The 17,598-nt window shown below is 46.3% G+C and overlaps 1 protein-coding gene and 1 long non-coding RNA gene across 2 annotated transcripts in view; both read right to left on the bottom strand.

Annotated features, from left to right (window-relative positions):
• LOC103257749 overlaps nucleotides 1-9,326 on the bottom strand; it is a 19,576-nt gene extending 10,250 nt beyond the window's left edge. The window contains exons 1-2 of the long non-coding RNA XR_504138.1: nucleotides 9,032-9,326; nucleotides 8,637-8,717 (exon numbers count right to left, since the gene is read on the bottom strand). This is a non-coding gene — a long non-coding RNA (uncharacterized LOC103257749). The remainder of the gene's footprint in view (nucleotides 1-8,636; nucleotides 8,718-9,031) is intronic.
• SHC3 (SHC adaptor protein 3) overlaps nucleotides 1-17,598 on the bottom strand; it is a 137,596-nt gene that overhangs the window by 82,391 nt on the left and 37,607 nt on the right. The window contains exon 2 of the mRNA XM_008055448.1: nucleotides 11,414-11,484. Within this exon, the coding sequence (XP_008053639.1) occupies nucleotides 11,414-11,484 (71 nt within the window). The remainder of the gene's footprint in view (nucleotides 1-11,413; nucleotides 11,485-17,598) is intronic.

Genomic DNA, 17,598 nt, shown 5'->3' with positions numbered 1-17,598 from the left:
CCTCAGCCTCCCAAAGGCACGGGATTACAGGCTGAGCCACCGAGCCCGGCGCATGTACTCTTAAGAAATGTCAATGTCAAAAAAGGGAAGGAAAGGCTGAGAAGCTATCCAGATTAAAGGACTCCCAGGAGATGCAATCACGAAACGCAATGCGTGGTCCTGGATTAAGTCCTGGACTGGGAACAAAAACAGCTCTGAAGGACATTATCGGGACAACTGATGAAATTTGGATTTAGACTACTACATTAGGTAATTGTGTTCCATTAGTGCCAAAGTTTTCAGTTTGATCTTTGTGCTGTGAATACGTAAGAAAATACCACTGTCCTCAGGAAACACACACTTAACTAGGCAAGGTGAAAAAGGCACAGTATCTCCAACTTATTCTCAGATTGCTCAGGAAATGTTGGGATACACAGGATTCCTTTGTCCTATTTTTACCCCTTTTCTATTAGCTTAAAGTTTCGTAAAAAGTTTTTAACGCATAGAAAAAATAAGGAAGTAAACGCTGTACTGAATCAAACTGTGATTGTGAAATAGATCCTATTTTTTGTTCCACAACTGAAGAAAAATATGCGGCCAATAAAACTCTAACACAATAACTTTCCTATCACTTAAAATTTTCTTTTAGAAAACTCTTTTAGACTTACTAATGCTCTGATTTTTATTATATATCGGTCTTCGGCATACATAAAAACACACAGGCAAGTGAAATAAGTAAGTTTAAGTATTCCTCCACCTTCTTCTTGCTCTAATTTCAACACTTCTGAGTCCCTTTTGGAGGCAGCAGGGTTTGTGTCTGTGCATTTCTGTGCTATCCCATGCTCTGCACCACTGAGTATGGAGGTGACACAGCAGCTTTTCAGAAGAATGCACCACAGTAATTTCCAGTATTTTCTCCCACACCACTGAAGTCCATTCTACAAGCTTCAACACTTGGCTTTTCCAGAAGGGACTGGTGGAAGGTCTTGGTCAACAGTGAGGACTCTGTTCCCTTAATGGCTGGTGGGCTAATCACTAAGGGTCAGTCACCTGATGGCATTGACATGAGCAGCCCCAAGTATGCACGTGCTCAGGGCTGACAGCTGCCACGCAACCACCATCAGCCTAGCAAAAAGAGATGATAAGACACCACTGAGTGCAAGATGCCTCTAGATTTCAGAGATACCAAAATGTGAAAAGAGGACATCTTGGAGTTGGAATGCAATCCTTTAAAATATCAACCGTGTTGAGTTTGTGATGGCAGGTTCCACGGCTTCTGTACGTTCTAACTCTGTACCAACAAGCCCATATTAATTTGATGGTGTTATTTTTATAGTCCAAATGAATGAATACATTTTGATCCATAGGATATAGTTATTTCATCTAAATTTCATGCCTGATTTTTATCCATGCCTTTCCTATGTTTCCCAGGCACAAAATGATCCATCTATTAGTTCAGGTCTAAGAAGCGTCTCTGCTGTAAAATGCATTAACCGACCCCAAAAATATTAATCAAGAGCCTGTGAGATATAAGGAAAAGCCAGACGCACATGATGCCATCAAGGGTCTTGGAGTCTGGTAGGGAAGAGAAGATGCCACTGAGAATTAATCCAAGTTGTACATTTTCTCAGTTTTTAACGTTTCTGAAATCACTGGGGACAGTTGCACTTGTGACGTAGTTAACCCTTTCCTGTAATTTGTAGAATGAATATCATTAGCTTCAAAGAATTCTCCAGAGACAACAGTGGAGAACTTTTTTTGTTTTTGTTTTGAGTTGGCCTCCCACTCTGTCGCCCAGGCTGGAGTGCAGTGGCATGCTGCTCATGGCCACTGCAGCCTCGACCTGCGGGGCTCAGGCAATCCTTCGGCCTCAGCCTTCCAAGTAACTGGAATTACAGATGCATACCACCCTACCCGACTAATTTTTGTGATTTATTGTAGAGATGAGGTTTCGCCAAGTTGTCTGGGCTGGCCTCAAACCCCTGGGCTCAGGCAATCCTCTTGCCTTGGCCTCCCAAAGTGCTGGGATGACAGGCTGAGCCACCGTGCCCAGCCAAGAACTTTTTTTAAAGTCAGGTACACTAAGGCATAATTCACCTTTTTTAGATGTGCAGTTCCATGTTTTGAAAAGCTCATATAGTTATGTAATCATCATCAACAGAATATTTCTATTATCCCCAAAGTGTCCCCTTCCTCCCACCTCCAGACCCTGGCAACTAGTAACTGGCTTCACACTCCGCATTTTGCCTTTCAAGAATGCCAGATAAATGGAATCCTATAGCGCGAAGCCTTTGCGTCCGGCTTCTCTCACCTTGCCTGGCGTTTCTAAGTTCCGGCCATACTGTTGCCTGCCTCAAGACCCCATTCCTTTTCTAACAGTATCCATTTTACATCCTCTCTTTGACTGACTCCACATGACATTGGTGACTGACTGTACCTTGACCTTGTGGACTTTTTTTGTACTGCTTTGCCAAAATTGTTTTGGCTATTCTTGGTCTTCAATTATCTATATACATTTAAGGACTTAAATCTCCCCTGCTGGGACTTTGGAATTGTGTTCAATCTATAAATCCACTGGAAAGACTGGACGTTTTAACAATACTGAGCCTTGTCGCCAACTTGCTCCACTTACTGAGATCTTTAATTTTTCTGTCGGTATTTAATAGCATTCAGCATATAGGTCTTACACATATTTCCCTACATTTACCCCTAAAGTAGTTCATGTTTTCAAACTATCATCGATGGTTCTTTTTCAACGTCATTTTCCAATCGACCTTTGTTATAGAGAGAATGTAGGCACTGTACCTGCCACCTTGCTTATTGTTTCTATGGCTTTTATGTAGACTTTCCGGGACTGTCTATGTTGGTGACTATGTCACCTGCCAAAAAAAAGACAATTTATTTCTCCGTGTCCAATTTGTCCCGTTCTCACTGTTTTTCTTGCCTTGCTGCCTTGCCCGTTCCCAGTCTCAGAGGGAGAGGATCCCGTTTTCACCACGAATATGACATTCACTGTAGGTTCTTCGTGGATGCCTTGTTATCAGATAAGAGGACGTGTCTTTCTATTTCTAGCGTGCTGTGTTTTTTTATGAATGTATGTGAATTTTGTCAAAGGCTTCCTGCATGTGTTGAGATAGTCATATAATTTTTCCTTTTTAGTCTGCTAATATGGGGAATTACGTCGACTTTTTTTCTTTATGGAACCTGCCTTACAATCCTGGAAAACCCATCCAGGGTCTAGTGTGGAGTTATCTTGTTGACATATTGCTCAATACGGCCGGGTAACATACTGTCAGGTTTTGTGTCTATGTGCATGCGTTTTCTTTTCTTGCAATACTTTCATCTGGCTTTGGTATCAGGATAATACTGGCCTCATAAAATGAAGTGGAATGTGACCTCCCCGCCATCGTCTGGAAAACACTGTGGAGAACTGGTGCTATTTCTTCCTTAAATGTTTGATAGCATTCCCCACTGGAGTCATCTGCCCTGGAGTTTTCTCTATGAATTTTTTTTACTATTCATTTAATTTCCGTGATTGATATAGGCCTATTCAGATTATCTAAGTTTTCTTCAGTAAACACTGGTAGTTGTATCTTTCAAAAAGTTCCATTTCATCTAAGCTGTCAAATTCACAGGCAGCAAGTTGTTCTTAGCACCTCCTTATTATTCTTTCAGTGTCTACAGTGTCTTTGTTTCAAATTGGTCAATTGAATTTTATCTCTCTTGATTTGATTAGTATAACTAATAGTTTACCATTGGTATTGACCTTTCTGTCTTTTTTTTTTTTGAGTTGGAGTCTCATTCTATCACCCAGGTTGGAGTGCAGTGGCATACTCACGACCAGCCCAGTGTCGACTTGCTGAGCTCCGGTGATCCTCCCACCTCAGTCTTCCAAGTAGCTGGAACTACCAAGCAGCTACCATGCCCGGCTAATTTATTTACTTTTTATAGAGAAAAGGTCTCACCATGTTGCCCAGGCTGGTCTCAAACCCGTGGGCTCAGGCAACACTCTTATCTCGGCCTCCCAAAGTGCTAGGATTACAGGTCTGAGCCACCGAGCCTGGCAGGTATTCATCTTCCTAAAAACCACTTTTAGTTTCAAATATTTTCTCTATTTTTTTCTTATTCCAATTTCATTGGTTTCCAGTACTCTTAAGATGGCCTGAATGACAATAAAAGTTAGAAGGAAAACCTAGATGGCAATGATTCTGAGTCAAGCAATGATTCTGCATATTCAGGCTCTGAGTTTAAAGAGGCTTTTAGGAATACCTTTTTTATATTGCTTATATTTTCCTTTTAAAAGATTTACACGTGTAATCATGCTATAAATCTGCATCTGGAATAATCCATAAGAGCCTTTTCAACATATGGAAGTTGATCCTAAGTGATATGAAAGCACTGTGTCATATGTTAATAGCCCTGCTTTTCCAGTGGCTATAAAACAATGGAGTGTTTTGCAGTAGATAATACAGTGAGTCTTCACCTAACATCATCAACAGGCTCTTGGAAACTGCCATTAAGTGAAACAGCGTATGGCCAAAACTATCTTTTTTTCTCATCAGCAGCATAACAAGATGTTGAAGAAAAGGACATTTTTCAAGGAGCTGCTACACACCATTTTGCTTGACATTTCCAAGCACCCATGGGTGATGTCCATGAGGACCTGCACTTTAGGGCGGATGAGAAATGCTGAGTCTTTAAAGAAGCTCACCGCAGCACATAGGGAGGCCAGAGGCCACAGATCAATCTGGACCAAGCGGCCTCCAGCTCAGGTCACAATTAGTGTGCAGGTGGCTGAATGTTCAGCCTGAGGGTGACAGGCAGACGCGGACAGGGGGCCTGGAGAGTGGCAGGCGCTCCTTGCAGAGGGGATCTGGGGAGGTGTGAGATGCAGGTTTGGAGAGGGAAGCTGGGGCTGGCCAGCAGAGCATTAAATGCTCAGTTAAGAATTTAGCACTGGCCGGGCGTGGTGGCTCAAGCCTGTCATCCCAGCACTTTGGGAGGCTGAGGCAAGAGGACTGGCTGAGTCCAGGGGTTCGAGACCAGCCCAGACAACCTGGCGAAACCTCATCTCCGCAATAAATCAAAAAATTAGCTGCCTATGGTTCCAGCTACTGGGAGGGCTGAAGCAGAAGGATCGCCTGAGCCAGCAGGTCAAGGCTGCGGTGGCTGTGACTGTGCCACTACACTCTATCCTGGGTGACAGAGTGAGAGTCTGACTCAGAAAAAAAAAAGAACTTCTCACTGCATTCTGCAGGTGACAGTAAACAGTAAATTTCAATGGAAAGCAGTAGTTTCAGATGCATTCACCCAAAGGAAACTGAAGGAGAGGAAGACTAGAAAAAGAAATTGCAAGAGAGCTTCCAAGGGAGAATCAGACAGAACTGATCATTAAACAAGGGAGAAAGATGGGAGGAAACTGACTCCAAGATTTAGAGTTTGGGTGGCACATAAGAATTCAGGGATAGAGCTGTCTCTGACCAGGGAAGGCACCCGACAGGAAGGCGTCGTGAGACAGGACTGGGACCTCGGCAGCTGGCCGAGCGCTTCCAAGAGAGGCGTCCACCCAGGCCTGGACCTCAAGAGGAAATCCAGAGCTGACGGCAGAGATGTATGGCACATGTGTCTGGAAGTGTTTCTTGAAGCCACAAGATGGCCGGCAAGGAGGGGACGCAATAAAAACGAGACAATCCACATCAGCCACCACCTCTGAGCCCGTCCCCGTGCTAGAAGCATGCCAAGGGCTTTTCACACATTCACTTATTCTGTTCTCAGGCCCACGAAGGAGGCACCACAACAGTGACCACGTTACAGACAGAGAGACTCCGAGACAAAGAACTGGAGGCGTGTGCACAAGGTCACGTGACTGGGCAGGTATAGAGCCCAGACAGAAATCCGGCTCGTGGGTCTGCAAGCCTGCCGCACAGGGCTGCCCCTGCCCAGAGCCAAGGGGTTCAAAAGGAGTGATGCATGTGGGGGGGACACCAACTCAGAGAAAGAGACAGAAAGGGGGCCGTCTGAGGTGCAGGTGGCACAGATGTGCTCTGGAGTGAGGACGATGAACTTGCACCATGCCAGATGGTCCCTGGGAGTATGGGAGCCAGCACCACGGATTCGTTTCGTGGCTTCTATTTAAACCGTTCTCCACCACCAAGTCGTCTACATTCTCCATTCTGAAAACTTCTGGATGAGTGGGATCACTTAAAAAAAATAAGCAGACTTGTGTTCATAGATGCTAGTTGCAAGTGGCTCTGAAGCTACACACAGAACCTCAGAACACGGGTCCTCAAAGTGGCCCCTGGACCGGCAGCGTCAGCCCGCCCTGGGAGTCTGCGGGAAACCCACATCCCCACTCGTGCCGCAGACTGGCTGCGTCAGAAGCCTTGGGGGCGGACTCAGCAGCCCACGGGCAGCAGAATCCCAGGTCATTCTGAGGCCGCCACTTGGGTTCGAGAACCACTGCTCTAGAAAGCAAGATGGCCCAGGCAAACTCTGGGGCCCTGTCCCACGTCGGAGAGCCCACGGGACACGGGACATCCCCATGGGCCCCTGGAGCAAGGCTGACAGACGCTCAGAGGAATTTGCGATGGGCGAGGGGTCCGCTCCTTCGAGAGTGATGGGATAAGGAAGGGACAGAGGTCTTCTGTGCCTTGTCATCATCTGGAGACAAGGAGCAGGACACCTCGGGGGCTGCCTGGAGCTTCCCACCCCGCCTCTCCACTCCACCCACCTTCCCATGGTGTCTGCCCTCTCACTACCAAGCCGCCTTCCCCCCACCCCCTCTCCCCACCCCATTCTACTCACCTCTCCCCACCCCAACACACCCACCCAACCCATCCACTTCTCCTCACCCACCCATCTCTCCCCACCCCAGCACACTCCACCCTGCCTCTGTGGAACGGCCCTCCTCTGGGAAGTCTCCCAGGCCTGTAGACCCCTCTTCTGTGTTTCTGGGAGTTTTACAGGCACGCCCCATCACCGTGTGAACCCGGCCTCTTTCCTGGCTACGGTCTAAGGGCCTCGGACATTCTTGCCACAGATACCAACGAAGGAGACACAAGGGGAAGGCGTCATTCTAGCTGGTGTTAAAACTGGAGTGACAACCTGGCAGTAAGTGTAAGGATTCAGCCTGCTCTATTCCCACGGCGGGATACACACGCACTCTGGCAAGCTGGTGTTTGCAGAAAGAAGTCTAAACTGAGAAGACACAAGCCCCTCCCTGCCAGGCCTCACCCTGGAGGTTCAGGGCTGTGAAAGGCTTGGCATGCGGCAGGTTCAGAACAGGCACATCAGAAGGAGCCTCTAGGGCCACAGCCTCAAAGCCAGTCATTCTGCCCAGATGCACAGGGTGGGAAGGGGTAATTCACAGGGGCGTACTTCTTTCTTCTTCCTATTTTTTTAAGTTGGCGTCTCTGTTGCCCAAGCTGGAGGCAGTGGCACGCTCACAGCCACCGCAGCCTCGACCTGCTGGGTTCAGGTGACTCTTCAGCCTCAGCCTCCCAAGTAGTTGGAACTACAGGCACGCACCACCACACCCGGCTAGTTTTTGTGACTTACTGTAGAGTCGAGGTCTCACCAAGTTGCCCAGGCGGGTCTCGAACCCATAGGCTCAGGCAATCCTCTCACCTCGGCCTCCCAAAGTGCTGGGACTATAGGTGTGAGCTACTGCGCCCGGCCCTGGGAATGCTCCTGTCTAAAGCTGAGATTCCCTCCACCTCGGAGACTCTATTAAAATAGATGTGCTCCTTTCCCTGGCACATTGAACTTAAGTCAACATTAGAGGCGATTGCTTTGTAGTGACAAGGGAATTTTGGAATATGATCATCAGGTACCGTCAGGCACCGCATCAGGACATTTCGGTCAACAGGAGACTGAATAAGCAACCGTGGTCCTATAAGAGTATAATGCCGTATTCTCACGGTCCTTTTCTATGTTTGGAGGTGACAGACACACAGATCCTTTCCTCTGTGTTACTGTCACCTGCAGAGTCCGTAGTTTGTACCCTAGGAGATATCTGTAGCCTAGGAGCAACAGACCACACCACACAGCCCAGGTGTGTCGCAGGCTAGGTCCTCTAGGTCCGTGCAAGTGCACTCTCTGATGCTGGCGCAACTATGAACCCCCTAATGACACATTTCTCAAGATGCTTCCCCAATGCATGACTGACGTCTGCTTTATTCCCTTGACGGGCTCAGGCCACACGCAGAGCTTCAGAACACACTTGCTGCCTCCAGGGATATCCAGAGGAATGAGAGTCCTCATCAGAGCCAAGAAAGCCGGTGAGCAAAAGTCAGCTCATTTTCTACCCCTGTGCCAGGCGCAAAAATGCATATCTTAGCATCAGGTACGTGACGGATTTCCAAATGCAGGACTCTTCAGAGTGACCTCCGGGTGCTTGCCGAGCGGGGGTGTCACCCTAACCCTCAAAGAAGGCCCTTCATTCCCATAAAGCAGCCACAGCAAATCCCGCTCACTTAGTGGGGGTCGTGCTAGCCACTCTTAAAGAGGAAATCGTGACTACGAGCCCTGAACAAAAGATACTCCAGATCCTGCTTCCCTGGGCTTTCCCATCATTCACCCGGGCAGATACAGTCAGCCCTTCACAGCACTTCCCGGACTGCTGAGGTGTCCCCAGGTTCCTGGGGCCCTGGCCTTACCTGCCCTGCCTCCTCAACGTCCCTCCTCCGCACCACACGTCTTCTCCCATGGGGCGAGGCCCTGAGGACAGGGAGTCCTCTCTAAACAACACAAATATCTCGTTAGCAAGCGCAGCCTATCTTGAAATCTCACACCATGCCTTGTTTCGCCCCCCGGATAATCTTGGGATTAACCATCCGTGCAACACAGAAATGTCTGGGGGAGGCAGGGCCACGGCAGATGTCCGTGGTGGAGGAGGTCCCTCCCTGGGTCACCGCCCGCCGGCACCCCGGTAGGTCCCTCGCGTGGGGAGCCCAATGAGGACGCACAGCTTCAGGCAGGGGAGAGTACATGCAGCATGCACGAGGTGCTCGGGATGCCGTGGCACTGAAGGGCGGCATGGTGAGGTGTTTACCTTGGACTTTTTCTTCTGAGAGCATTTATAGAATGTCGGAAGCCTGACGTGGCCCGAGAGCCAAGCTCTGCTGAGCCTTCAGCATTGACTCTCAGAGGAGAAGACAGGCCGGACGGAGCTGCGAGGCTGCGCTGAGGCCTTGTCTGGCCTGCATTCCTCCGAGTTGAAGACGACACCCACTGGCCACAGGGCAGTCGAGAAGCCCACCTCCTCCACGTGTGCTGAGTTGCGGTTTGTGCCAAATCCAGACGTCTCCAGGCCTCGGCCCCTTGTTCAGAGCACCAAGCCTGGCTTGTTCTTTTGCTCAGACTCAGTCCTGTGCCTGCTGAGGGCTTAGCACTTCCACACCCCATGGTCACTCATCCGCCTTCCCACCAAAGCCCTCCCACCAAACGTTCAGCAGAAAAGAACCGACTGTCACAGCCTCAGTCCACACCCTCTCGGACGGCAGATCCGTGTGTTCATTTACACCCTGCACCTTGCCGCTTTAGTGATGTAACCTGGCCATGCACTGAACTTCAGAATACACATGCTGCCACCAGCAATCAGCATCCCTACAGACCCCAGCCAACACACTGAACAAGATCCCTTTCCTAAAAGAAAGATCTTTTCCTTTCACAGGTGTGATTGTGGTTTTCACACGAAGAGGATTTTAAGCATGCCCCTGAAGGGTTTTCCAATACCCCAGTTCTGAAACAGAGTCCTGTGTTTGTGTATACAAACAGTGAAGCCCAGCTGTCAGGGCTGTGCTGGGGACTGCAAACGTTTTAATTGAACAGACAGGTAGTTGGAGAAAGACGCTGAAACCTTGAAATCACCCATGTCTGTTCTAACTGCTTTCTTCTGCAGTGTTACGATCACTTCTGTTCATATGGGTTCTACTCCGGAGGCTCCCAAGAGTCACATCCTCCACAAAAAAAGACCAGAATGATTCACTTGTTCCCTCACCCCACCTTGCTGCCACCCCCCAGGGAGCAGAGCTTGGTCTGTGCCCCGTGAAGAAACCTCAGTCATTTGTGTATACATTTTGACCACAGGGAGGCTGTACAGAACAGGACAGCCCATGTTGCCAGCATATAGTGTTGTCATGCTTAATAGTTCAATAAGGAGGATTAGAATTTCATGAAATCATCCCCAAAATCCTAGTATCTAGGAAGGACATTAGATAGAAATGGTCAACAGTTCTCCCCAGTTGACTACCATTCCTTATAAAAATAGCCACCACACCAGAGAATGTGAACTATACAGTATAGTCTCCGTATTCTCCCAGGCTTGGACACCTGCCCACCTGGATGCACAGCTGTGTCTTTTTATGGGTCAGGTGAATAAATAACTCACTAAGAAAACACTCAAACTTTTCTTTGACGCGCTCTCAATCCAAGCACCATTCCTTTGTCTACAAAACACCATTTTCTACAAATATGTGGAATGGATTTCTTCCTTCACAGAGATGAGTTGTTGGTACATCTCCACAAAGGCACTTTGAAAAAACAAACAAACAAACCAGGAACTCTTTTGATGGTGGACTTCTTCAATACGGAAGATGAGGTATTGTTATGGTACTTACAACAGAATACAAATTATTTACTACAAATAACGACTCTCTAGGGTTCAGTAAGTGATTTGAATAAGGTCGATAGGAGGCATAGTCCAAGGTCACTGTTTAAATCAAGCAATCCCACAAGTGCCAAAACCACCTAAGTTCCTTGTCCCCAGAAGTGTTGCAGCTTCACAGACTCTGTCCTCACTGTCCAGCTCTCCTTCCGATGACTTAGACTGGGATTTTTCTAAAGATGCAAGCTCTACGAGACTGTAAGGTTGTAGAAAAACAGTTTTAAAATACTGGCTCTCGGGAAGCTTAGGCCCTAGCTGGTGGTGGAGAATACGTAAGACCCATTCAAAGTCACGGACACTGTAAAGAACTGCTCTGCTGACTGCGTGACCTGCATCCACAGAAGCTTCGACTTTCAATTCTATGTGTTTTATTCTCTGTTTATACTGTTGGAAATCCTCTCGTGACACTTAGATTTTCTTTTTTAAAAAGAACATGGTTCAGTCAATTTCAAAATGCCAATCTTGTGTTCGAGTTTCACACTTTAAAGAAACAGACATAAACACTCCGCGGTCCCCTATGTCGGCAGCTAAACTGTCAAGAGAGCACAGAAGGGCAGAGCGCCCTTCGGGGCAGCTTTGTTGAGACACGCATGACACAAACATGGACACACAAGCCAATGTTTTGCGAAAAGGAGGGTCCTGACTCACAGTCACCAGCCACATACACTCCAAGGAATAGTTTCCTTCTAAAAATTTCCAGGCTGCCAACCTCTGAGATCTTTCCTTTCCGAAGTAAAATCACAGAAGTCCGTTTCCAAGAGGGCTTACCTGGTAATCTGTGTTCTTGTACTGAAGTCCAGAGACCTCATTGAGCGAAGAACTTCAATGCACCCCAAGTACTGCAAGGGCAAAAAAATAAATCATGAGCCTTGAGAACCACGACACAGACAATTCCTAACTACAACAAGGACATTTGGGGAAGCCATGCACATTTCTTAACTCGAATTTTAACTCTACATTCCACAACGAGGCTTCGTTCTGTTTCTACAAAAGCTATATCTCATAGCCATTAGGAAATATCCTGAGAGGCTAGACTGTCCCTACACTGAACCTTTCTAAAAATCGTTTGTACTTAGATGTAAATTTTACAAATTTTTACTGCAGTACATACTGAACAATGCAGAAATCTTAATCGCTTAACTCAATTACTGTTAAAACACATATTTGCCATTAAACCACCACCCAGGCCACAACAGCACATTTCTAGTTCTCGCCGAGGTTCACAATTTTTAAAGAAAGAATGAAAACACGACCAACACGTTCATCAACTTGAAACTTCATTTTCTAGCAAATATGTTTGGGGTTCTATAAATAAATTACAGATTACTTCGGTTTACCAGAAAGTCCTCTTTTTCATTATTGAAGATGAGTTTTCAGAAGTTCAAACTTATACATCTAAATGGGTAGCTAAATTTTGATCAGTTTCACACACGAAAACGTGTATGAGTATGTGAATATACGGACATATCTAAAGTTATGAATAAAGAACTACACATAACATTTATGTCCTAAAGCCCTTGGACAGTTTGAAGTGCATGTGCTTCAGACAAATGCCTCTAAATTTAGATTTAGCAGGAAGAGACCTCATGGTATGGTGCAGAAGGGACTGCATTTGAATTATTTTAAAAACTTGAATTTTGCCGGGCATGGTGGCACACACATATAATCCCAGCACTTTGGGAGGCTGAGGCAAGAGGATTGCTTGGACCCAGGAGTTTGAGACCAGCATAGCAAAAATTCAAAAACTTAGCCAGACAAGATAGCATGTGCCTGTAGTCCCAGCTACTCGGGAAGCAGAGGCAGAAGGATCACTTGAACCCAAGAGGCCAAGGCTATGGTAAGCCGTGATCGTGCCACTATACTCCAGCCTGGACAACAGACTGAACCCCCAACTGAAAAAACAGAAAATAAAGAAGGAAAAGAAAACCTGAATTCGAGTCTGGCTCTGTCATACCTTGCTATGTAACTTTTAAGCAAAACTTTGAACTTCTTTGAGCCCAGGTCTTAACACCCATAAATGTGATTACCATCCCCACCGTAGCACTACCACCAGTCTTACCACTGTGACCAGGACATGTGAAGACCATAACCAAATCTGCAGAGTTATGTTAGGCGTTTACCACATCTAACACCATTACAGGGTTGTATGACTACTACCACAACCATCATCGTGGCGTGACTTGAATGCCTCCACCACTGTGGCAGTGTTAAGAGACTACCGCTACCGAGGCAGTTACTGGGACAGCACCATCGCCGTCACAAAACTCCTTGGCCAATGTCACAGAGACATAGGACTCGGACTATCATCAGCACTGCAAGCCTTGCTGTGTGATTATAACAGCCAACACCACAGATTCACGTGTATAGTAGGACCATATAAGAGTTATGGGACACTGCCATCAAAGTCACAGTTATTCAAACACAACATCCAACATCCAAAGTTATGTGAAAACCATTCCAGTGTCACAGTTATATGAATACCACACTGACCGCACAGAGTCCTTGAATACCATGAACACCAGCGTCCTAGAGTTATGGGAGTCCCGCTACCACCACCACCACCATGGTGTTCCAGAATTATGAGAATGATGAACCTACCACAAGAAAACGATGTGACATGAACACCACCCCCAGCATTGTGGAATTATGCAAATATCATGACCATGTCATAGAGTTGTGTGAAAACTGTGAATGGCAATGAAGAGTTATGTGACTACCACTGCCACCGTTAGAGTTGTATGAATACCTGCCCCACCATGGTGTATATGGCTGGCCCTCCACATCTGCAGGTTCCACATCCACAGATTCAACTAACTGTTGATCAAAATATTCAAAGAAACCCAATAAAAAGAACAATATAGCAATACAAATAAAAAACAAAACAGCATGACAACTATCTATACTGTATTTATTTTGTATTAGATATGTAATCTAGAGATGATTTAAAGTATACAGGAGGGTATGCATAGATTACAAGCAAATACTAGGCATTTTCCATAAAGGACTTGCACATCTGTGGATTTTGGTGTCCTTGAGGTCCCTGGAACTACTCCTCTGTGGTATCCAAGGGATGATTCTATTTATATGAATAATGTGACTATCACACACCATCACAGAGTTGTGTGAAAACCAGACCAATGTTGCAGAGTTGTAGGAACAGCCATCCCTCCATGGGTGCCTATTGATGTCAATAACATATGTCAAAGTCACAGAGGTATATGAATACTACCACCATTGTTGTAGAGTCATGGCCAGCACTGCAGTTGCAAGAATACTGCCACTCGCAACATGGCAGATTTGTGTGAATATATCAACACCACTTTTGCAAAGTTATGTGAATACTCCCACCACTGATGTCTCGGCATTGTGCAAATGCTCCGTTTGATGTGACCGAGTACTGTGAATAAACAACCAATGACGCCGTTCTGGAAACACCCCAACCAGCCCTGTCGCAGGGCTATGTGAATGCCACCACCCCCAGATCACAGCTAATTGCTAGTTATATAATTAGGGTGATGCGGGGGTGTTCCCGCAGGTGTTAATTCTCCCGGAGACCCTCCCTGTCACTCTGCCTAGCCAGCGTCTGTCTTCCTCCCCTCTCACCACTACCAACTTTGTAGGGTTATTAGAACGGCACAGCCAACGCTGCAGTTATGGGAACACGACCATGACTAACATCACAGAACAGTATGACTACCACCATGGACAGCTCCACAGAGATATGTGAAGACTGCCAACAACAATAACAAAACGTTATGTAAATCCCATAACCAACACAGCAGAGTTATGCCCAAAATACATTCAGTGACAGACAGTTATATTAACCACCACAGCCAATGTCACAAAATCGTGTGACTACCATGGCAGACACCACAGGTTTATGAGAATACCACGGTCACTGATGGAGAGTTATGCAAATACCACTATCAATAACATTGCAGTGCTTGGTGAATTCCACCTCCAGCACTGACACAAAATTATGTTGACACCCTGATGAGTCTGTCAGTGAAATGAATACCACAGCGATCATCTCAGGGTTACCTGCATACCATGATGAACTCAACAGTGTACTCTGTCCTACCACTGCCAACATCAGAGTCTTGTGAACACCAGGACCGCTGTCGAGAGGTTATATGAACAGCCTGAGTCATGTCACTGAGTTATGTGACCACTGCCAAGAACATTGTAATGTCAAGTAAACACCACCGGCGATCTCACAGATTTGCATGAACACAACCTTCACTGTGGAGGTTACAGAAACAGAAACACCACCATCGTCAGAGAATTATGTGGGGATACCAAGACGAATGTCACAGCGTTATGTGAATACCGCCACAAACACTGCAGAAACACCGCCACCACCAATGTCAGTGCTGGGTAACTACCACAGTCAATGCCACAGAGTTATGTGACCCACACCAGCAAAACATGCCAGGACCATCACCAACTTCGCAAAATCGTGTGACTCCTGTGATGGCTGTCATAGAGCTGTGTGCCTCCCACAACAAGCTTCATAGTTATGTGAAACCACAACCGCGAGCGGAGAATTTGTGAACACCCACAACGCCACCATGTGATGGGAACAGCCCCACGGCAGGTTCCACAATCACGTCAACACCACAACAAACGTTGCTGAGTCATGTGAACGCCAGGACAAACTTCACAGAGTAGGCGGCCACCATCATGGTATTATGACAACACACCACCACCCACATTGTAGCTACGTGAAGACAACCACTGCTGCCACCACAGCATTATGGGAAAACCACACTGGCATCACAGTCATGTGAACACCATAAGCAATGACATAAGATGATGTCCATACCAATACCCGCACTCATAGTCGTATGAATGCTATCACCTCCAATCAACAACTATGTGGCTATCATGAATATATCATGAGTTCTGTGAATGCCCCAATATCACAGTTAGGTGAAAGCCTCCATCAGTGTCACCAGGTGAAACAAATACCAGGAGCAACCTTGCAGAATTACATGGATACCATGGCAAGATCATAGTTGTATAACTCTCACCAACACCATGACCAAGTACTGCTTGAACTACAGCTACCACCACAGAACTATGCGAGTAACATCGTGCCCAGGCCACAAGAGATAAGATAGACAAGTGGGACCTCATCAAACTGACAAGCTTCTGCCAAGCAAAGGAAACCATCAAGAGAGCGGGGAGACAGAGCCCACAGAATGGGAAAAAATATCTGCCAACTGTACATCTGACAAAGGCCTAACATCTAGAATCTACAGGGAACTCAAATGTGCTGAAAGGAAAAAAACAAACAGCCCCGTTAAAAAAGTGGGCAAAAGACATGAACAGACACTTCTCAAAAGAAGATATACGGGCAGCCAACAGACACATGAAAAGGTGCTCAGCCTCACTCATCATCAGAGAAATGCAAGTCAAAACCACATTGAGATACCACCTAACCCCAGCAAGAATAGCCATCATTAATAAAACAAACAATAACAGGTGCTGGCAAAGGATTTGGAGAAAAAGGAACGCTTCTACACAGCTGGTGGGAATGCAAACTAGTGCAACCTCTTTGAAAGACAGTGTGGCGATTTCTGAAAGAGCTAGAAATTGACCTCCCATATGACCCAGCAATCCCCCATGGGTAATATACCTGGAGGAACTCCAGTAATTCTACCAAAAAAGATACCCGCACATGTATGTTTATTGCAGCTCTATTCACAAGAGCAAAAACATGGAACTAACCATGCTGTCCAACAAAGCTGAACTGGATTTTTAAAAAAGCGTTACATATACACAATGGAATATCATGCAGCCACAAAGAAGGACAAACGTATGGACTCCGCAGCAACTTGGATGGATTTGGAGTCTATCATACTCAGTGATCTGTTGGGAGCCGGCCATGGAGGCCCACTGAGCGTTAGGGATCAGGGAGGGCCGTCGACCCCGAGACCACTAGGATGTGTTCGGGAGCTTTTGACCCCATTACCTCTCCCTTTTCTTGGCAATAAAGCCTCCTGTTAGCTCAAGCATGAAGACTCCGAGACTGGGAGAACACAAGCTCACATTAGAAACTCACTGTTCTCATTTCCCTTTGACTGTGGTTTAGGTTTCCAGACAGGTCCTGGTTCAAGCCAGGACCACATCAAAGAGCCCTAGTGCTGAGAGCCCAGCATGACCTTTGGACTGGGCCACATTATGCAAAACTGGTTTTAGTCCTTTTGTTTAAGTTCCATTGTGTGTGTTAGGATAAAGTATAGGAATAGATTGTTAATCATTAGGAAAGTTAGTCATAGGTAAAGTGTGTAGAATAAAATAAATATATAGATTACCATTGATAAAATGGTATAACATTTTTAGAAATTGTATTAATACTTCTGAGGGACATTAGCCAAGCATAAGGAAAAGAAAGACAATTTTGGGTTTGTTCTTCCTCATGCTTGAAGAAACATCTGGTGGGCGGGGGACGCCCCCATGCACCTGGCTTTGTGTTCACATAGAAGACATGTGAGTCTGATTGTGCAAAATTAGGGGATAAAAACCCTCTGTATTTCTCAATAAAGGGGCTTCTGCACTAGACAGAGTCCAGTCTCTTTCTTTCTCCCCCCTTCCCTTTCTTTTTATTTCTCCAGAATAATCGCTGACGCCGCCACATCTTTCCAGGGACCCTCAAATCCTGCAGGGGCTGGCCCCCAGCAGTGACCTATCGGAGAAACAAAGAACAGAGTACCACCTGTTCTCACGCATCAGCAGACCTCGAACGATGATCGTAATACTGTAAGAGAGGAATTGGCAGGAGCAGGAAACTGCCGAGGAGGGGGGACACACCTCATCAACAAAGTTATCTGCATAATGGACATTTGTATATCGAACTCTGGATTGTACCCCACATCTTTTAAATTTAAAAAAAGTTAAAAAAAAAAAAAAGCATCGTCACCACTATCATGTGAACAACCACCACCATG

The sequence above is a fragment of the Carlito syrichta genome, unplaced genomic scaffold, assembly GCF_000164805.1.
Source record: "Carlito syrichta isolate Samal-C Ts95f unplaced genomic scaffold, Tarsius_syrichta-2.0.1 Scaffold301855, whole genome shotgun sequence".
Lineage (NCBI taxonomy): Eukaryota > Metazoa > Chordata > Mammalia > Primates > Tarsiidae > Carlito > Carlito syrichta.
This window is presented reverse-complemented; position numbering and strand designations above follow the sequence as displayed.